The sequence below is a fragment of the Procambarus clarkii genome, chromosome 86 (assembly GCF_040958095.1).
Source record: "Procambarus clarkii isolate CNS0578487 chromosome 86, FALCON_Pclarkii_2.0, whole genome shotgun sequence".
Classification (NCBI taxonomy): domain Eukaryota; kingdom Metazoa; phylum Arthropoda; class Malacostraca; order Decapoda; family Cambaridae; genus Procambarus; species Procambarus clarkii.
This window is the reverse complement of record NC_091235.1, coordinates 13,374,041-13,396,559: the sequence shown is the minus strand read 5'-3', so window position 1 is coordinate 13,396,559 and position 22,519 is coordinate 13,374,041. Positions and strand designations below refer to the sequence as shown.

The 22,519-nt window shown below is 42.1% G+C and overlaps 1 protein-coding gene across 1 annotated transcript; it reads right to left on the bottom strand.

Moving 5' to 3' along the window:
* Window positions 1–427: 427 nt before the first annotated feature.
* Window positions 428–3,781, bottom strand: LOC138358777 (PAX-interacting protein 1-like). The gene is made up of 4 exons (XM_069316951.1): window positions 3,631–3,781; window positions 1,603–2,033; window positions 740–1,507; window positions 428–697 (listed from the first exon to the last, which is right to left on the bottom strand). Exons 1-4 carry the CDS (start codon window positions 3,779–3,781, stop codon window positions 428–430), a joined length of 1,620 nt encoding a protein of 539 aa, XP_069173052.1.
* Window positions 3,782–22,519: the final 18,738 nt, after the last annotated feature.

Here is a 22,519-nt window from a genome sequence, read left to right as displayed (position 1 = left end):
TGTTACCTAGCAGTAAAATAGGTACCTGGGTGTTAGTCAGCTGTCACGGGCTGCTTCCTGGGTGTGGAGGCCTGGTCGAGGACCGGGTCGCGGGGACACTAAAGCCCCGAAATCATCTCAAGATAACCTCAAGATATGAATAAAAACACATTGGGATACAATAACAACAATGACCCTTCTCACTTAAAATACAAACTGTATGAGAGACGTAAAACACTTGTACTTGCTACAGATCTCAAAGAACTGACCTTAAACTTCTATTTAAAGTAACAACTTGCATTTCTTCTCAGCTCTGGAGTGGCAATATAGGTGTATCGAACTTGGAATAAACATGTAGAGTACTAATAGCTGATAAATCACTTGTAGTTTTTAATGTAATTTTAATTTAAATTGTCTGTTAGATATTGCTCGATAACCACAGAGGCCTTCAATTATCTTCCATCAGTGACTGTTGCTGAGTGGCGTCCACTAGTGACTGTTGCTGAGTGGCGTTCACTAGTGACTGTTGCTGAGTGGCGTCCACTAGTGACTGTTGCTGAGTGGCGTCCACTAGTGACTGTTGCTGAGTGGCGTCCACTAGTGACTGTTGCTGAGTGGCGTCCACTAGTGACTGTTGCTGAGTGGCGTCCGCTAGTGACTGTTGCTGAATGGCGTCCGCTAGTGACTGTTGCTGAATGGCGTCCGCTAGTGACTGTTGCTGAATGGCGTCCGCTAGTGACTATTGCTGAATGGCGTCCACTAGTGACTGTTGCTGAATGGCGTCCACTAGTGACTGTTGCTGAATGGCGTCCGCTAGTGACTGTTGCTGACTGGCGTCCGCTAGTGACTGTTGCTGAGTGGCGTCCGCTAGTGACTGTTGCTGAGTGGCGTCCACTAGTGACTGTTGCTGAGTGGCGTCCGCTAGTGACTGTTGCTGAATGGCGTCCGCTAGTGACTGTTGCTGAATGGCGTCCACTAGTGACTGTTGCTGAATGGCGTCCACTAGTGACTGTTGCTGAGTGGCGTCCGCTAGTGACTGTTGCTGAGTGGCGTCCGCTAGTGACTGTTGCTGAGTGGCGTCCACTAGTGACTGTTGCTGAGTGGCGTCCGCTAGTAACTGTTGCTGAGTGGCGTCCACTAGTGACTGTTGCTGAGTGGCGTCCACTAGTGACTGTTGCTGAATGGCGTCCACTAGTGACTGTTGCTGAATGGCGTCCGCTAGTGACTGTTGCTGAATGGCGTCCACTAGTGACTGTTGCTGAGTGGCGTCAACTAGTGACTGTTGCTGAGTGGCGTCCGCTAGTAACTGTTGCTGAGTGGCGTCCACTAGTGACTGTTGCTGAGTGGCGTCCACTAGTGACTGTTGCTGAATGGCGTCCGCTAGTGACTGTTGCTGAATGGCGTCCGCTAGTGACTGTTGCTGAGTGGCGTCCGCTAGTAACTGTTGCTGAGTGGCGTCCGCTAGTGACTGTTGCTGAGTGGCATCCACTAGTAACTGTTGCTGAGTGGCGTCCACTAGTGACTGTTGCTGAGTGGCGTCCACTAGTAACTGTTGCTGAGTGGCGCCGCTAGTGACTGTTGCTGAATGGCGTCCACTAGTGACTGTTGCTGAATGGCGTCCACTAGTGACTGTTGCTGAGTGGCGTCTGCTAGTGACTGTTGCTGAATGGCGTCCGCTAGTGACTGTTGCTGAATGGCGTCCACTAGTGACTGTTGCTGAGTGGCGTCCACTAGTGACTGTTGCTGAGTGGCGTCCGCTAGTGACTGTTGCTGAATGGCGTCCGCTAGTGACTGTTGCTGAATGGCGTCCGCTAGTGACTGTTGCTGAATGGCGTCCACTAGTGACTGTTGCTGAGTGGCGTCCACTAGTGACTGTTGCTGAGTGGCGTCCGCTAGTGACTGTTGCTGAATGGCGTCCACTAGTGACTGTTGCTGAGTGGCGTCCACTAGTGACTGTTGCTGAGTGGCGTCCACTAGTGACTGTTGCTGAGTGGCGTCCACTAGTGACTGTTGCTGAGTGGCGTCCACTAGTGACTGTTGCTGAGTGGCGTCATCTTGTGACGCCACATTAAAATGTTATACAATTGGCTTCGTTCTCGACCAATAATCAAGGATCCCGGGATCGATTCCCAGGAGTGACCGAAGTGGTTGAACACAGTTTCTTTTTACCTAATGCACCTGCGCACCTAGCTGTTAATAGGTACCGAGAATTAGGTAGCTGTAGTGATGAATCCTGGAGAAGGTAATTTGTTCGACGTTTCAGGGGGACTTCGATGCAAGCCTATTATATACATGCAGGCATCCTGTCCCAAACAGTAGGAATAATTATACAGATTTTAATTACTGTTAAAATGGCACTCTGTTGAGCTTACTCTGCAACATGCATATTTCCACATATATTGTCGGAGGATTTTAAAATGACTCAATATTTTGTTGTTAAAAGCCATGCACTGAGCTTTATATATATATATATATATATATATATATATATATATATATATATATATATATATATATATATATATATATATATAATATAATATAATATGTGTGTGTGTGTGCCCAAAATCTCAACTCGTAGCATACATGACTGACACGTTCCTCCACTCCACACAAAATCTTTTCTCCCTCCCTCATTCAGCCTCTCTCTCTTGTTCATACTTCCCCTTCCTACTCCTCTCCTACGGCATAATTATAGGAAGCGTGAGTTCTGTTCAAACATCCATAGTTCAGTCATCTGGTTATCCAAGGGATGAACAGTTTTTTTCAGGTTTTAATTGATATGTTTAGATATGAATGCTTCAATGTACATCTAAATGTTTGGTGTGAGAGCAGTGAGACTACTTCCTTTCTTGAAGCATCTTGACTATGTTTTACAGGTCCGAGCTCGATCCCAGGTGATCCAATTGAATTAAATGTTTTTTCTCACTATGTTGTGGATTGCACATATTATGATCGGTGAGTCGATTACCACAAGCTGCTGACCTGATGACTCCGGTTAGGGCTTAGCCCTTAGCTTAGGGTTGCAGTTTCGTTTCTGTCTGAGAGAGAGAGAGAGACAGAGAGAGAGAGAGATAACAGAGATAATAGACTCCTGTTTCAATTTACACTGAATTAAATTCATTGAATGGTTCATTAATAATTTCACAATTAATTAATTCTATTTTGAAGAACGCTGATTAATTATGCAATTACGGAAGCTGAGGTTCTTTGCGAAATATATTCCAAAAAATTTAGGAAATTAAATGAAGGGATCATAAAATTGCACAATGACCAAGGTATCTCAGTACTGAGGGATAACGGCATTAAGGCGGGGGTTAGATTACATAATTAACAGAGAATAACTTGCAGTAACGTGGTTGGAACACACAACCAAGTCTTGACATGTTATATGACATGACAGTGTCGACGTTTCGGTCCGTCATGAACATTTATCAATGCTCCATGACACAAAAACGTCGTCATTTTCATACCATTTCATGGGCGTAGTTTGGGCTGTGTGATTTCGTAGTTGTTTTTAGCACTGTATGTAACTACTTCCCAGTCAAAGGTACTTTAATGTATGGTCTCTTTTGAGTTAATCTGATCTTAAGAGTTTTTTGTTATTATTGCTCTCTACCACTGACGTGGCCACACATTTACAATGCTAACCAGCATATATACATTTTCTTCTGTCCTCCATGGACTGGGTGAGAGATCTGTTAAACATATAATCCAGGGATTTATTGATGTTAGGTTGAGTCTTGATGTGTACGTCATGTATAGCACTATCTTGACTCTTATCTGTGTTATTCTTCACCATCGTAGATCTTCTGTGATGCTGCTAGTTTCTAGTAGCGTGTTATTCTGCGACCTAATTGTGGCCGATAAAACACACACACACAGTTATTCTTTTGCATTATGATCTCCCTTCATGCAGATCGGTGTTTAATTCCCGATGGTCCAAGTCATGCTTTCCCCCTCCCATAATTGTCATGTCACGCGTCTTCCCTCAATGGTATGACCTCCCTTCCACATTTGGTATGCTTTGCCCTCCCACAGTGGTATCTCCTACCCTCCCACATTTGACAGCCCCTGGAATACCACAATTGACTTGCTCTACTCTTCCACAATTAAACATGCCCTTCCCTCAACAGTTTACATACTCCACCCTCTCACGTACAAATGCAAATTGGTTCATTTGGGAAGTTAAGCCACAGGTGCTGAACTGGTGTAATTTGCATTCCTTAACGATTAAAAATTAATCTGAATTCAACAGTTCGGCCAATCATGCGGTAGTATATATCCACAATGTTTTTTTAAGCATTTATAAAACTCAGAAAGTCCGAAGGCCTGATACTAAAATCACAGATATGCTGGTTTCTGACTCTCTTGATCAAGTCTTCGGACTTGAAAACACGCTAAAACTTACTTCAAAAGCACGTGAACACGGCTCTCTTATCGTCAGACAAGAGGTATTCAAGAGCACGAGGTAGGCGTGACACACCAGCAGTAGATCGTGAGGCCAACAATGCCGTTCGCTGAGATCGTAATGGCCACGCCAGTTAAGTCTGTAATTTGTACTCCCCAGAGGCCAGTCACTATAAATTTTGGAGCATTCACGGCGCGAGCGCTCTTATGCGCCTACTCATTATCCTCGAGCGGTGCATTCACCGACCAGACTGGTAACTACAGGGATGTTTTCATCTGGAATTCATATGACACGATCGCAAAACAACTTTCGGAGTGTTGTAATCGTCCAAGTTTATATTAAAACCATCAAATTAGCTTCAAGGCTAAATAGTTTAACGATAAGCCCTGGTGAAATACCTGCTCACCTCTGTACCAACAGGTTGGGGAATGATTTCCACGGTCGGGCTGGCAACAAGGCTAAGGTGTTTGTGTGTGTGTGGAGCCTTGCAAAGGGTCGAAGCAAGGGAGGAGTCAGGGAGGTCAGTGGCCAGAGGGGTCCGGTTCTTGCTTGGTATCGTGCATGGCATCTCAGGTGGGTGGGGAGGAGAGGCCGGCACAAGGATGCTTGCCCGGGAGATGAAGAGAGAAGGCAGGTGAGGGAGCAAGTGATGGCTTTCAAATATTAGCTGGGAATGGATGCTGGGATTGCTCGATGCCGGGGATGAAGGGATTGAGAGATGCTGAATATGGACGAAAAGTTGATGGATGCTGGCATGGATTTAAGGGCTGATGCATGCTGGGGGATGGATGTAAAGGCTATGAATGTTGGAAATGGATAAAGGTTGATAGAATAAACATATAATGAAATGCTACATTAAACTGCAGATTGCGAAGGCATTAAAAAACAGTAGAGTCTGAGGTCTGAGGGATGACATACAGGTGTGGGGTCAGAGGTCAGGTAACAGGTGAGAGGTCAGGGGTCAGGCAGCAGGTGGGGGCAAAGGTTAACTGTAGGTAAGAGGTAGATTGAATCGAAAAGTAGGTGGCTAATGTGACCCCATACGTGGTTGGCAGTGGTGATTCAGTAGATGGGTGGACGTGATGACGTAGATGGGCGGCAGTGATGCTGTGGATGGTCGAAAGTGGTGATGCTGTACATGGGTGGTAAATACTTATACTCTACATGGGTGGTAGAGATGAAGGGCATTAAACCCGATAAAAAGCGATAAAGGGTTGAGTGTAGTGGGTAGCATGAATTCAATTTCTTTCTTTATTATGCACCCCATACCCATCCATCTATCATTGGTGAGTGTCATAGAGGCCCAATAACACCCCATCTCTCTCCACTTCATTCATCCTCATCATCAGCACCCATCATCATCATCATCACTTTATCACCATTTTATTCATTATCCTCACTTATCACTATCACCATGACCCGCACTACTATCGCCACCATCTATATAGATGATCATTGTGATCTATATGACGCCCTAACCACCAATGATCACCATCTTCCAATGATCACCATCATTGGAAGATGGTGATCATCCATCTTCCAATGGTCACCATCTTCTTCAACCATCACCACCACTATGACAATTACCACCATCGCCACAATCACCAATACAACCTTCACCATCACTGACTCACAAGTGTTTAATCACCATTAGGAAAGATGCTTCCCACGTACAGTGGAGATAATTATTGTTATATTTCGGCAAGCAAATAAATTATCACTGAAAAATACATCTTACTGAATCAGGATTGTATTTTGGAACTTGCAATACATATGTTTCTTTGATATTAAAATACAATAACGATGTATTTTCTTTTAACGTGATGAATACTCTGGTACAGTGAATAATAGTGGAGAAGCAGATACTGACAATGATAAGATGAATATTTGAACAGGTCTCGGCTACATCCAGTTGGACTGGTCGGTAGAGCATTGGATTCCCGTCATTTAAGATTGGCGTTCGCAGTGATCACAGAGTTTGATCTGTGATCAACAAATGTTTTCATACCCCCAGCTCCTTGGCCTCATACCCCAGCTCCTTGGCCTCATACCCCAGCTCCTTGGCCTCATACCCCAGCTCCTTGGCCTCATACCCCAGCTGCTTGGCCTCATACGCCAGCTCCTTGGCCTCATACCTCAGTTCCTTGGCCTCATAACTCAGTTCCTTGGCATCATACCTAAGCTCCTTGGCCTCATACCCTAGCTCCTTGGCTTCATACTCTCTTCCATGTGATATTTAGTCATCCTGGCTTAGTACTTTCTCTTCACTATTTTCCGTCACTTCTCAGTTTGAAGTGAATATGTCATCGTCGCGCAACTGTTGTTCTAGCTCCGTCAGCTTCAAGTAGCTTGCAATGTTCTCCATTGATTTATGGATGCTTGGTAAGGTAAGTGGTCAGTTGAGGACTAACTCTCCAATAGTCCTCATTTTCCTCCTTTCCCTCTCGTCATTCCTAGGCCCCCCCCCTTCCACCCTCCCCTGCACTTCAAACACAGTAATGCAAATGCAACACAATGCAGTGCACACACACACACACACACACACACACACACACACACACACACACACACACACACACTTACACACACACACACACACACAGGTACACACACACACACACACTCCCGTCCTTCAATGTCAGGTTCAGCCTTTGTGAGTGTAAGTTGGTTCTTCACTCTCTCTTCCTGTCTCTGTCTACAAGCATTCGGTGTCAATCCGCACCATTAGCACTGCTCTTACATCCCCCCCCCCTCATTCTTTCCGTCCTCCTAACCTCAATTGGCACCCCCCCCCCCTCCACCCCCAACCACATAAACCAACCCCCCTTTCCATCTGTGTCAACGCTTAACATTTTTAATTACTCTGTTGTGGATCTCTCCCGTTAACAAACCACCGTTTTATCTTGTGACGGGTTTCGTTGCGCATTTAATTTTTTTTCGTCCCCGATGATTCATGCCGATTATAAATATAATTTCTGCATTGTTTCCTTCCTAGCGTATCCATCTGATCGATACAGCGACGGACTGCTTTATCCAGGCGTCGTTCTCTATCCAATGATTGAAGTGGATTGACCCCCGTTCCTTCACTCTTTCATATCCAGCTATCTTGTCCTCCTTTGTAGTGCTGTCTAGTCATCATAACTTAGCAACTCTCCTTAACATTGTATCTTTGCCGGTGTTTTAATGTTTTCTTGTATATTGTCTTTTCATTGTCTTATGAGATATTATTCATCGGAATTATTCGTTTAATACAGAAACATGTTTATACATTTGCTTTCTAGTTTACATACACTAAACAAAAAACAATTCTGCAATCATTAAATTGAAGTTTAATGTATACCCAACAGTTTACTGGGTTTATAACTTGTTTATAATTTAGCAAAACTAGTATTATTATATAAATGTAAACTGCATTTGATTAAAATATTAAGTTCAAGAAAATGTAATTTAAAAACTCTCAGGAATAGACGTGACTCTAAGCTCTTACAAGGAAGAGACAATTATCTTAGCTCTTACAAGGAAGAGACAGTTATCTTAGCTCTTACAAGGAAGAGACAATTATCTTAGCTCTTACAAGGAAGAGACAATTATCTTAGCTCTTACAAGGAAGAGACAATTATCTTAGCTCTTACAAGGAAGAGACAATTATCTTAGCTCTTACAAGGAAGAGACAATTATCTTAGCTCTTACAAGGAAGAGACAATTATCTAAACTCTTACAAGGAAGAGACAAGCATCACATTGGCACTACTAACGTTCAAGAATAGTTCCACCGATTGACTGATAGATTGATAAAAATTAAGGCACCCAACAGATGGCACGGGCATGAATAGCCCGTAATAGTTCCACCCGACTTGTGTAGCATAAACAACCGTTTTGTAGACGTGTAAGACTCTCTGAGGTTGTGAAACTATATTGCTATGTTGCGGCGCCTGTGTATCTTCGTATATCTGTGTATATCTCTATGACATCTGTACATCTCTATATGGAGATATCTGTGTGTATGTGTATTACTCCATCTGTGTATGATAACAATGTGGTACTCTTTGTATCTCTGACACCATCTGTGTGTGTATGATTTTAACAGTGTAACATTTTATTAAGCTTTTGCATGTGTATAATTGCACTGTTGTATATTTCTATGAATACACCAGTGATTATGCATAAGATTGATCAGTATATGGGAGCAATGATATATTAAATGTATTAGTGACGTAATATATCACTGCATCGCTCTCTCAGCGAGTCACTGCATCGCTCTATCAGCGAGTCACTGCATTAGCTCTATCAGCGAGTCACTGCATCGCTCTATCAGCGAGTCACTGCATCGCTCTATCAGCGAGTCACTGCATTAGCTCTATCAGCGAGTCACTGCATTAGCTCTATCAGCGAGTCACTGCATTAGCTCTATCAGCGAGTCACTGCATTAGCTCTATCAGCGAGTCACTGCATCGCTCTATCAGCGAGTCACTGCATTAGCTCTACGCCAAGACTCATTGCTGCCAGCTAAGGGATCGCCATGAATATGAAATTCTCGGCTAACTTGGACGTAATTTAGCAGGTGCGTTCACCTGCGTCATTGCACGAGTTAACTTGAAGGATGGATTGATTCGTGGATTCGTGCAGGGAAATTCGGGCGAGTTGGTGGATATTTCTGGCCTAACAATTTCTGGAGGGTAATTAAGGTCGTCAATAAAGCTTAATGATCCAACTAGGGGGAAGTATACTTGAGTTTTAAACATAACTGAGACATGAAGTACACTCAGTAAATATACACCGAAAAGTGGAATATATATATCTTAGTGTGTGTATATTTTTTTCTGTGTTTTCATATATTTCACACATTGTTCTGAAAATGAAAATCTTCTGCATATTCAATTTTGTATTAATATAGTGCAAGATTTTCCTAATCGCACCAAACTTACATGCATTCAAGCCCTTCAAAATCAGACTTTATAGTAAGTATAGTCTGGATCGCTGCAAAGCTTCAAGGGCATCGAACCTTGGTAGGAATAATTGGATTTGAACGGGTTTATTAAGTTCGCAGTTCACAAGGAGCGGGCAGGTCTGGCCTGCCGGATCAAGACTGGCATGGCAACACGGCTGATGAGAACACTGAATGCTCTCAATAATCGCAAAATAGTACATTATACTATTACAAAGGATTACAAAGGATATCTGAGAGCATCAGACCGTGTGGTCCAAGCTAAGCCGTCTGTTCACAGGACGCTTATGATGGTACAAAGAAGGTTTAGCATCGATTTCCAGACAAGTATTTGTTAATTCTATTTTTAAATGCATGTGAGATTATTACACTTAAATATTTAATTTGGTAAATTCTTCCATATGATAATTGCAGGATCCATTGATTATTATGAGAATACTTGTCTAAATTAAAGGCATTGTTTCGAGTTATTTAAAATGGAATGTTAAAGTACATCTTTCCAGGGGTGAAGACTGATTCAGTTTTATCATCGTAGATGTGTGATAAATCGCCTTATATTGTTCTTATTTAAGGGCTGAATAAATTGTGGTATTTTTAATAGGTTTCGTATGATTTTCTGTTAATCTTTTGTTCAGGCTTTACTCTTGACGCTAAAGTTTGTCTAATTTGGCAGTGTCTCTTCTCAAGCATGACGATCAAAACTTTAACTGTTCCATTATAAAATGTACTATTGAAGTGCATAGGTTTATTTGAAGAATGACTTTATCCGATGGAACTTTCGAATATGTCAATATAACCAAATATACCATCGGCTTGACTGCCTCAGTGCACTGCCACCGTAGCCACTTTCACGATTGAATATACAGACACCGAAAGGTTTACCCTCGAGAGTTTACCGTAGTACTGAACTATGTTCGGTACTAAAATATAATTACTGATTGATGAGAAAGCTAATAGGGGGGCTTAATAACCCTTCAGAGGTTGATATATATCTGGGGGGGGGGTTTAATAATCCTTCAGAGGTTGATATATATCTGGGGGGGGGGTTTAATAATCCTTCAGAGGTTGATATATATCTGGGGGGGCTTAATAATCCTTCAGAGGTTGATATATATCTGGGGGGGGGCTTAATAATCCTTCAGAGGTTGATATATATCTGGAGGGGGGGGCTTAATAATCCTTCAGAGGTTGATATATATCTGGGGGGGGGGCTTAATAACCCTTCAGAGGTTGATATATATCTGGGGGGGGGGCTTAATAATCCTTCAGAGGTTGATATATATCTGGAGGGGGGGGGGGCTTAATAATCCTTCAGAGGTTGATATATATCTGGGGGGGGCTTAATAACCCTTCAGAGGTTGATATATATCTGGGGGGGGGGCTTAATAATCCTTCAGAGGTTGATATATATCTGGGGGGGGGGCTTAATAATCCTTCAGAGGTTGATATATATCTGGAGGGGGGGGCTTAATAATCCTTCAGAGGTTGATATATATCTGGGGGGGGGCTTAATAACCCTTCAGAGGTTAATATATATCTGGAGGGAGGGGGCTTAATAATCCTTCAGAGGTTGATATATATATCTTAAACGCAACACCAAGTTACACACTTTCAAATAGACAGTTATTTTTGTCACAAAATTTATTACAAACACGAGATTGTCTTCTATTTACGTAATTATGCACTTGGCTTATATATCTACTTATAGCATTGCAAATCTATCCCTGACAATTCAAGATGTTAACCCATTGTTCTACCAACTGGGTGAAAGTGACCAAAATAGAGCCCCATGAGGCAGCTATTCTGCTTCCCAAACCTTAGTTTAAACCATTCCATAAGCACATGATAGGTGTATCTTAAAGAATAATAATAATAATCACTTCATGGTTTGCAGATGTGACCCCCATCCCAAATCCTTATCCTGACCCCTTTCAAGTGCTAAATAGTCGTAATTGCTTAATAATTCACTTCCTCTGGGTCTGCAATTATTATTGATTGATTTATCATCGTGGTCTCCTCATAAATTTGTTTTGTGATCTGTGGTCAGTCTTTGAGTTTCCTGGGACATAAGGAATGTGTCTTGTTTCGAAGAAGCTATGTTTTAAAGATATGTTTGAAGGCTACGAATGCATACCAAAACGAACACTTCTTGTTTAGCATGCAAGCTTGACATCGGAGGCTGAAAGGTCGGCCTGTGTGGTATGCGAGACAATGTGTGTGTGTGTGTGTGTGTGTGTGTGTGTGTGTGAGTGTGTGTGTGTGTGTGTGCGTGCGTGCGTGCGTGGAGATGGATGGACGACAACATGGCTGTGATATTTCGGTGTTCACAAGTAAATTTCCAAGAGGAATAAGTGGCCTACCGTTGAATCGTTCTGTGAACAAAGTTAGGACGTGTCTGCTTCCCGTACGTTATCCAATAAATAGTTTTTCTTATACACAAACCAAGTGGTTAGAATGGTCCATGGGCCAGTGTCTCTGGCTGGTACAGGCACTGCAGACAGCGGAACGAGACGCTGGGTTCTACATATGCAAAAGGACCTATCGAGGAAGGGTTGCGATCTCTTCAATGATCAAATGCACGAGCGGTTAAGACATTAGGAACGTTATCACTGTTCGATCTCGCTTACATAAAAGTTTTTGTGGAATGCATGAATGAAGTTGGTCGCCTTCCAGAACGAAGTGATGTCAAAGATCAGATTAAGTCCTGTATATTGAGTGAGATGATTGTATTATTATTAAATATGGTGATATAAAACATTTCCTGCTTTGTCATTCATATCTAGTGGCATTTCTTATAATGTAATGAACGTCCAGTTTGATCGTTCTGACTAAAAATGCAATTCAAGACGTGTGCTTAAGTCTCTTGCATAATTTTTGCTTATAATTGCTAACGTTTTGTGTTCATGTATACCACGCTTATCAGTATGGATGAATCTATTATGAAAGCAGTTTATATTATGTCAGCTAAGAGTAATTCAACCTACAAGGTTTGAATGTATGTTGAACATGCATGAGCTGCACTGTAGCCAAAAGATAATTTCAAAGACCAGGGTTAATGATCCCTTCGGTGGTCAGTAAACACAAATTAATTATCGTAGATAATCATCAAATTCATCTTGCATCGAATGTTGTCTGGAATTCTTATACAGTGCCGCAGATAAGTGGTTATTAATACTGTTTAAACATACTCAGATTTCCCCCTCTTGCTTTCTGGGTCACGGCGCACGTACATGCCTGGTATATCCAGGCAGACAATTATAGACCCGTTTGAAATGGCCAATTCATAAATCTGGAACACAAAGCCTGGCTGTGAGTAGCGTCGAGTGTGGAGCACAAGGATATCACAGCTACAAAAACTGGACAATCAGGTTGGCTTTAATGTCACGCCCCACAACGTAACCAAAACATTCTTTCGTATCGAACACAACACCAGAAGTAACACCCAAAAAATGGCCTAATCTTGCTGATCATAAATAATTTAAGTCATTAATGAATCATAAGCATATAGATTTGTATGTCCTATCGCTGTGTTACACGGCAAGCTGCGACGATAACGGTTACATAATGTTCTGTAACCCGTTATCTATATCTATTCTATAACAAATAATGTTCTATGAGTAATTATTTGTTGTAGATGCTGTTCTTGTTTGCTTATTTCGCATACCACCTATTAACAGTAAACTATCTGGAATCCCTTCTATAATGAAAATATAAACTTTTGATGTGAGGTTTACAAGATGTACTAAACAAAGTGTTCTTCACACGGATCATTTTACTTCTGTCTCTATCATCTGTCTTGATCACCCCAGTAGTTCCAGAACACCTCCATCCCTCACTCCATCTTCTTCCTTTTTCCAGTCATACCGTCCCTCCCTTCCCATCGCCCCCCGTCCCTTCCTTCCCTCCAACCTCAGCACTCCAAGTTCCCTCCTTGCTTCTCTCCCTCTGCGGCCTGACCTATCATAGATCACGCCTCAACCATCCCTCAACCCGAGGGCTGCGTCTGGTCATCCCGTCAGTGGTGGCGTGTCCAGCAGACTTGGGAGGGATGGGGGGGAGTCTGCTTCCCATCCTCGTGCCCTTCTCCTCAATCTTAGTTCAGTTACTATGCACCCAATTCCCATCCTGTGCACTCTCTCATCAGTTCATCAATCTTGTACGCTTAATCGTGCTCTGTTCTTCCTTCTTTTCATTTCGTATGCATACCTTTAAGCATCAAAATATTTTAATTTAACATCTTATTTCCTGTCTATAAGAACTCCTACCTTGTACACTATTATTGTTTTCTTCCTCCTTTAGTACTCAGTCTTCCTTTCTCTTGCTCATGCAGTTTTCTGACCATATGAAATCTTTTTCGCACCTCTTCCATCTGTTTCCCTATTATATGTCAATATTTCTCATTCCTTCTCTATTCCCCCTGTCCACATTCTCTTCCTCATTCCCATTCCTGTTTCTCTTCTCTCTCTGATGCAGTTGCTATCTTTGTCTCGAAGCATTTTCATTCCCTTGGGCATCTCTCTCACCGTCTTGTACACTTTCTCATTTCTCTCTCACCACTCACCTACCTTTCTCACCGGCATCTTCTGTCATCTCACACCCCTTCTCATCGGATCTCTCGCACCTCTCTCGCCGGATCTCTCACCTCTCAGCCTCCTCCCTCCGCCTTGTTATAACTTCTCGTCGTGACGACACCTTGGCCAGTCGCTTCAATTTATCTCCCTCTACGAGCTCGTCTTGAGGAGGATCTTGGATGATTCCTTCCCTCTCCTGCCTCGTGTTCAGGAGGATCCTGGACGATTCCTTCTCTCTCCTGCCTCGTCTTGAGGAGGATCCTGGATGATTCCTTCTCTCTCCTGCCTCGTGTTGAGGAGGATCCTGGATGATTCTTCTCTCTCCTGCCTCGTCTTGTGGAGGATCCTGGATGATTCCTTCCCTCTCCTGCCTCGTCTTGTGGAGGATCCTGGATGATTCCTTTCCTCTCCTGCCTCGTCTTGTGGAGGATCCTGGATGATTCCTTCCCTCTCCTGCCTCGTCTTGTGGAGGATCCTGGATGATTCCTTCCCTCTCCTGCCTCGTCTTGTGGAGGATCCTGGATGATTCCTTTCCTCTCCTGCCTCGTCTTGTGGAGGATCCTGGATGATTCCTTCCCTCTCCTGCCTCGTCTTGAGGAGGATCCTGGATGATTCCTTCCCTCTCCTGCCTCGTCTTGTGGAGGATCCTGGATGATTCCTTCTCTCTCCTGCCTCGTCTTGTGGAGGATCCTGGATGATTTCTTCCCTCTCCTGCCTCGTCTTGAGGAGGATCCTGGATGATTCCTTCCCTCTCCTGCCTCGTCTTGTGGAGGATCCTGGATGATTCCTTCTCTCTCCTGCCTCGTCTTGTGGAGGATCCTGGATGATTCCTTCCCTCTCGTACCTCATTCATGTCTCTCACGTACTTTCTCACTTCTCATTATCCAAACTCCTCCTACTGTCTCATCTTTCATTCAATCTCGTATCTTACCTTAGTATCTTATCTTATCTCTCTCAAAACCTGTTTTGTTTTTGCCTGTTGCTTGATCTGATTTTTCTGCTTCCTGTGATTCTATTGCCTTCTCTTTTTCCTCTTCGTATGATATTTTACGTCTTCATTCAACACCCCTCTTACTCCTTTTTTTATTATACTCTTTTCTAAATTCTAAACCAAAGCCTATTTCTCTTCCATCCTCTGTAGTGTTTTATCATATTCCTCTCTTCTCTCTTTTTCATTCTCATACACTCAGTCTTCCGTCGCCTCTTTCTGTTACTGCATTTCTGTGTTTCCTTCACATATATTTATTTGTATGTTCATCTCCCAATCTCCATTTGTACACTATTTACAGTTTAATTTTGTTTTCAATATTTTTGCTTTTAACTCCTTATATATTTATTTTTAATTTTATTTGAGTACTTACATATTTTTTTCCCTATATAGCTAATCCTTTACTTCGATCTTAATCGCAAAGATATAACACACACTCACGATATATATATATATATATATATATATATATATATATATGTAACACATTTACGATGATACACGGTGTTCTCATGATATCTCACAAACTGCTCCCAGTTCTCTACGTCGTGGGATTTGGCAAACTAGTTAACTATCGCTTAATTATTAAAATTTTGTCGTTAATTAATTCCTGAACAAACAGAGAATTAAATCCGAACATTAGTTACTGGGCTCTTTGTTTACACTGTACGGTGGGTTGTATTGATCGAACGTGCGTGTGTGTGTACTTACCTAGTCTGTGCTTGTGGTGGTTGAGCTTTGGATCTTTGGTCCCGCCTCGCAACCGTCAATCTAAAGGTGTACAGATTCCTGAGCTTCTCGAGCTCTATCATATCTACATTTGAAACTGTGTATGGAGTCAGCCTTCACCTTCGTGTGTATGTGTGTGTGTGTGTGTGTGTGTGTGTGTGTGTGTGTGTGTGTGTGTGTGTGTGTGTGTGTGTGTGTGTGTGTGTGTGTTTTACGTGCAATAAAAATTATATTTAGTTTGTTATACTGCATCTCATACGCCTCCTGTGAGTGGTAGTGGACCAAATATCCCAATTTCTGTGAGAGTGGATCCCATAACACTCCAAAGGCCACCATACTCATGGAGCGAGTTGAGGTGGACCCAGTACCCATCTTGTGAGCAGTTGTTCCCTCCATACCCGCCCTTTGAGCGGTAGTAGAATAACAATCACAACAACACATGTTGAGTCAGTCGATCAATCGACTTGTCAATCGACTTGAGAATGGTCCAGGACGGACCGAAACGTCGTCGTCCCTTCACCTTCTAGTGTGTGGTCTGGTCAACATTCTTTAGCCACGTTATTGTGATCATCGCCTGCAACACATGTTGAGCTTGAACATTCACCTTGAAACACCATCAATCACCATCAGCCTCCCATCCTCCTGTTTAGCTTAGTAAGCCTTACCCTACTATTCCCGACAATCAGTTAACAACCTGGTATACCCAATGGTGAACGAAATGCGAACAGTTTGGGATTGGTGCCCAGTCAATCCTCTCTGGCTAGGACTCTAACCAAGACCATATCGCTCACGAGGTGCCTGTGGGACCTATATCTAAAACTATATCTCAAGTGGCAAACTATATCTCTTCAAATCTTTTTACACTACTTTCCCCTAAATTGTAAATTTCCAGTTAATGTAAGGAAACTCTTTGACTCTATTTTGTTAGAATTTTTATATTTTTAAAACCGGGATTATCTTTAACATAAATTATGCTTAACATATCAAATATATATATATATATATATATATATATATATATATATATATATATATATATATATATATATATGTATATATGTATATATATATATGTATATGAGAACAAGCCTGAATGGTCCCCAGGACAATATGCAACTGAAAACTCACACCCCAGAAGTGACTCGAACCCACACTCCCAGAAGCAACGCAACTGGTATGTACAAGACGCCTTAATCCACTTGACCATCACGACCGGACAAAATGAGGTGATAGCCTAAGCTATTTCAACCACCCCACCGCCGGCACTCGGATAGTAATCTTGGGCATAGCATTTTACCAAATCACCTCATTCTTTGGGGCACACGTGAGGAACACAAATGCGAACAAGCCTGAATATGGGTTCGAGTCACTTCTGGGGTGTGAGTTTTCAGTTGCATATTGTCCTGGGGACCATTCAGGCTTGTTCGCATTTGTGTTCCTCACGTGTGCCCCAAAGAATGAGGTGATTTGGTAAAATGCTATGCCCAAGATTACTATCCGAGTGCCGGCGGTGGGGTGGTTCAAATAGCTTAGGCTATCACCTCATTTTGTCCGGTCGTGATGGTCAAGTGGATTAAGGCGTCTTGTACATACCAGTTGCGTTGCTTCTGGGAGTGTGGGTTCGAGTCACTTCTGGGGTGTGAGTTTTCAGTTATATATGTATATATATATATATATATATATATGTATATATGTATATATATATATATATATATATATATATATATATATATATATATATATATATATATATATATATATATATATATATATATTTGAAGTAGATTTGTTTATTTTGTAACAGATGGGTTTCAACGAGTTATAATTGCGTACAATAATACTATACACGCAGTGTATATAGAGATTTAATATGTTCTGTGCATTTGTTCTAACAGAGTGTCGTTTCGATAATGGGAAACATGCATATTGGCTGATAATACGAATTAATCTGACCAGGGAAATATGACTCTGTTGTGGCATTCCTATATTCTGTTTGTGAAATATAATTGTTTTTAATTACCTTTGAAATTTAGATATAATTAGCTGTCAATTATCATATAACACTTCTTTTTTGCGTAATTGTGTAGAGACCCATTGGTGTACTCACCTAGTTGTGCTTGCGGGGGTTGAACTCTGGATCTTTGGTCCCGTCTCTCAACAGTCAATCAAATGATGCACAGGTTCCTGAGCCTATTGGGTTCTATCATATCAACTCTTGAAACTGTGTATGAAGTCCGTCTCCACCACATCAAAATATTCCTAATGCATTCCATTTGTTTACTAGTCTGACACAATTGTTTTTTTAATGTATCAATGGCTCATTTGGGCACTCAGTTTCCATCTGTGTCCAATAGTGCGTGTGCCACTTGAGTTAAATAGTCTGTCTTTATCTACCCTATCAAATCCTTTAAGAATCTTGTATGTTGTGATCATGTCCCCTCTAACTCTTCTGTCTTCCATCGACGTGAGGTTTAATTCCCGTAGTCTTTACTTGTTGCTCCTCGCGGTGTGCAGAGACCCCATTGGTGTGCAGAAAACCCCATTGATGTGCAGAAAACCCCATTGGTGTGCAGAAAACCCCATTGGTGTGCAGAAAACCCCATTGGTGTGCAGAAACCCCATTGGTGTGCAGAAACCCCATTGGTGTGCAGAAACCCTATTAGTGTGCAGAAACCCCATTGGTGTGCAGAAAACCCCATTGGTGTGCAGAAAACCCCATTGGTGTGCAGAAAACCCATTGGTGAGCAGAAAACCCATTGGTGTGCAGAGACCCATTACATCAAACTTCCACGTGGTCAGTGGGGGAGGAAGAAGGAATGAAGGAACCAGACGAGGGGTCAAGAGTCAGGATCCTCTAATAACGTATTCCCCGGCGTATACAGCCGGGGTCCCTAGCTAAGTATCGCGGTCATGAGTCCAAGATTAGTATTCTTCACGCAGGTGATATAGACCGCAGCGTTCCGTGCGTAGCGTCATATTGTGATTGGGGCTGAGGACCTGCTATATGGCTTTGTCCTCATGCTCGGTTTATGAAGTTTATCCGCCCGAATACCACGGTAGTCTATGCTAAATTTCAGAGAGAAAGGTTTCGTGTGCCTCTCGGAATCCATTACCATCCACTCCGCTCTCCATTGCCTACCACTCCGTATCAACACACACACACACACACACACACACACACACACACACACACACACACACACACACACACACACACACACACACACACACATGCACACACACACACACACACACACTTGATTGACAGTTGAGAGGCGGGTCGAAAGAGCAGAGCTCAACCCCCGCAAGCACAACTAGGTGAATACACACACACACACACACACACACACACACACACACACACACACACACACACTCTCTCACTCACTCAACCATATACCGTTTCCATAGACTCCATATACAGTTTCTAATATAGATATGATATAGCCCAATAGGCTTCAGGATCCCTACACCAGTTGAGTGACAGTTAAGAGGCAGGACCAGAGAGCCTAAACTCAGCCCTCGCAAGCACAACTACGTGAGTACAAGCGCAGATCAATAATCGCTGATTTATTAAATGGGGAATAACAAAAATAAGAATTTATTACTGAAGCACAATAGACCTCAGATCATTGGCAAGTTGTTGGCAATGACCTGAAAAGGTCCAAAACGCTCCAGTAATTAATTTTTAAGACATTAGACACAAGACTTGAGACATACGAAGATTATACAAAAGGCCGTCAGACAAGAACAGACTATAAATTAAACATGGAAGTTCAGGGGTGATGCGAAGGCGGTGTTTAGAATGTCAGTCAGTCAGGGCAAGGAAAGGGAAGGGAACTATCAGGGAGGGAAGGTGCCATGTCTTTACGAAATATATAGAGGAAAGATTAAATGACGAAGAACGTGTTAATACAACTGGCTTCCATTACAGTGGAAATGAACAGTAACCCATAACAAATATGAAAACAAATTGCACCTTAAACTTTTTCTCTCTCACACACACACTCGTAGAGAGAGAGAGAGAGAGAGAGAGAGAGAGAGAGAGAGAGAGAGAGAGAGAGAGAGAGAGAGAGAGAGAGAGAAAGAGAGAGAGAGAGGAATAAGTCACAAACAACAAAACAGTGCCAGGGAGACTGAATTCAAAGCATGTTAGAAATAACACAGATGAGTAAGAAATTATATGCCATAAAGGCAATAAACATAGCAAGGCAATTTTAATGCAAATGAATTTGGCCAGCAAATGGCCACAGTGGTTCCGTACTCCGTCAAAACCAACCGAGCTTCAGAAACATTCATAAACATTTTAGTCATCGTCAGCATAATACCAATGGCTGTTGAGATTCAGAGTGCGGGTGCCATAAAGACCATGTACGCTTTACATGTATGTAAGGGGGGTGACGTCGCATTTGTATAGGGGATGGGTGGGGATGATGGGGGGGGGGACACATCTGTGTAAGGTTTGGTGACACATCTGTGTAAGGTGTGGGTAACGTGTGTGTAAAGGGTGATGTCGTCTGTGTAAGGGGGTGATGAGGCTTATATAAAGGAGGAGGAAGAAGTTCAGAAAGCTTTAAAAAGGTTAAGTGTGACAGGAACTTGCACGCGATCTTTTCTTGCAAGGTTTTGAGAGATTGATCAATGCCGGCGGCCTTGATCTTCTTCAGCGGCAAATGCCAGCAGCAATGATCTTGTTCAGTGCTAAATGCAAGCAGCACTGATCTTGCTCAATAATAATGCCAGAATCATTTATCTTATTCAGTAACGAACGCCAACAGCATTTATCTTACTCGGCAATAAATGTCTGCGGCCTTGATCATATTCAGTGGTAATGTGGTACAAGTCCCTCAGCGCTAATTAGTGTTGTGGAAAAGCATATTTCTAGGCCGCGTGATAATTAACCGGGTTCTCACGGTCATAAAACAATATTTTACAGGCACGAGTTGGTGTGGCGTTTGTCATGAAGTGTCCCAACCACTTGTTCTGGATAGTAGAACGACAGCCTTGCTTCCTGCAGGTCGGTCGTTCGATCTTTGACTGTCCAAGTGGTTGGGCACTATTCCTTTCCTCTGTCCTATCCTAAATAAATTTTGGGGATCTTGAGCACATTATGTGCCTCTGTTAACCCTTTCCACCTCTGCTCATAGGATGGCTAAGGGATGCATAACCAATGAATTAAACTAAACATCCTATCCCAGATCCTTGCCACCTCACATCCCAAATCCTAACCCTCACATCCCAGATCCTTGCCCTCATATCCTAGATCCTTACCCCTCTTATCCCTTCCCCCAAGTGTCATATACAGCAGTTAGTAGTTCTGTCCTCTGATAATTATCTTATTACAAGACAGTTCAAGTCCTTCAAAAGATTGCAAAATGCCATCAGGGGAAAATTATTCAACACGTTAATCGTTAGCCCTGTTAAATTAATACATATATATCAAACAGGTTAGAGAATGTATTTCCTGTAAACGTGTCAGGAATGCCAGCGCTTTGTATACCTGATTCGCCACATGTTGAAATAATTCTGCAGCAATATGTGTTGCATCCTTTGTTTAATTGTGTATCAGATAGTTGCAGCTTCACATAGGTGTTAGCTTCACATAGGTGTTGTATATGTGTATAGCATGCTCTTTCCAACAAAATATTTGCTTAAAGCTGATAATTTGTATATTTTCTTCGAAAATAAATAGAATTTAAGCATTATCGATGAAGCTGCAGTGAAGGTGAACAGGTGTATTTGATTGATGACTGCAGTGAAGGTGAACAGGTGTATCTGGTTGATAACTGCAGTGGAGCAGGAGAAGATGCAGGTCTCCTGTATTAGTGTAATGTACAGGGATGTATGTGTATAATTCTGTCAGTTGTTTCATCGTTATCAAGAGTCGAGCTGTAATGTTCTTCACGCAACTCTCATTTTCTTGTCTTATTTTGTACTAAATTAGTGAAGGTGAAGAGCTATTACAGAGTGATGTATTTTTCTTGTCGAGGAAGAGAAGCAGGAGGAGGAGGAGGAAGGAGAAACCGTGATAAGGAGAAGGATAAGAAGGAGAAGGTGAGGGAGTTGTCCATATTATTGCAAGAAGATAAGGCTTATGCTCGCTCACTGGCCTTGTTGCAAGTTTGGGCCTTATTAAACTAATTATGCTGCAAAGTGTGTGAAGCGTGCACAGTGAACACTGAGGCACGACTGAGGTGCTCAGTGTGCACCTCAGTCTGGATGGCTGAGTGGCCACAACTTCACATCATCCAGATTCGACCAAAATTTCGAACGTGTAAATAATAAAATGTTAAGGCAGCAGATATATGGAGATTAGCAGCAAGGAGCATAAAGAGATAGGTATTACTACCTCATATTCATTAACAGATAAGCCCCAGTAGGTCACCACACATGAAGGGAGAAGGAACAAGGTAAGGAAACATGGTAACGATATGCAAGATCCTAAGGGGAATTAAAATAGACACTGAAGCATAATCTCAAAGTGAGGAACACAGACTGTACACTAAAGACTCAAATTAGTTACGCGTAAAAAAAATTATAGCTAAGAGGAATGGGATAAATTAAGAAAAGGTTGAAGCTACTCAATACAAAATTGTAAAAGTAATTACTTAAAAAAAAAAAAACAGGAGACCCTCGAAACACATTATGGTGAGCATACACAGAAGCACTCGAGATAGCATACAAGGCTACCTCGAGTGCCTTCACTTACTTGAGGATAAGGGTCCTTACCAATTCAGCCAGAGGAGGTGCCCCAATTATATATATATATATATATATATATATATATATATATATATATATATATATATATATATATATATATATATATATATATATTTCACTGGAAGTGGACTTGCGATGACCCAGAAGAGAGGTCAGCGTGTGAGGTACTGGAGT

Coding starts and splice junctions, on each gene's coding strand:
- LOC138358777 (XM_069316951.1), bottom strand. CDS start 3,781: ATGGTGAAGAATAACACAGATAAGAGTCAAGATAGTGCTATACATGAC. Junction 2,034..3,630: donor AAGAAAATGTATATATGCTG/GTTAGCATTGTA, acceptor TGGCGTCACAAG/ATGACGCCACTCAGCAACAG. Junction 1,508..1,602: donor CCACTCAGCAACAGTCACTA/GTGGACGCCATT, acceptor GACGCCACTCAG/CAACAGTCACTAGTGGACGC.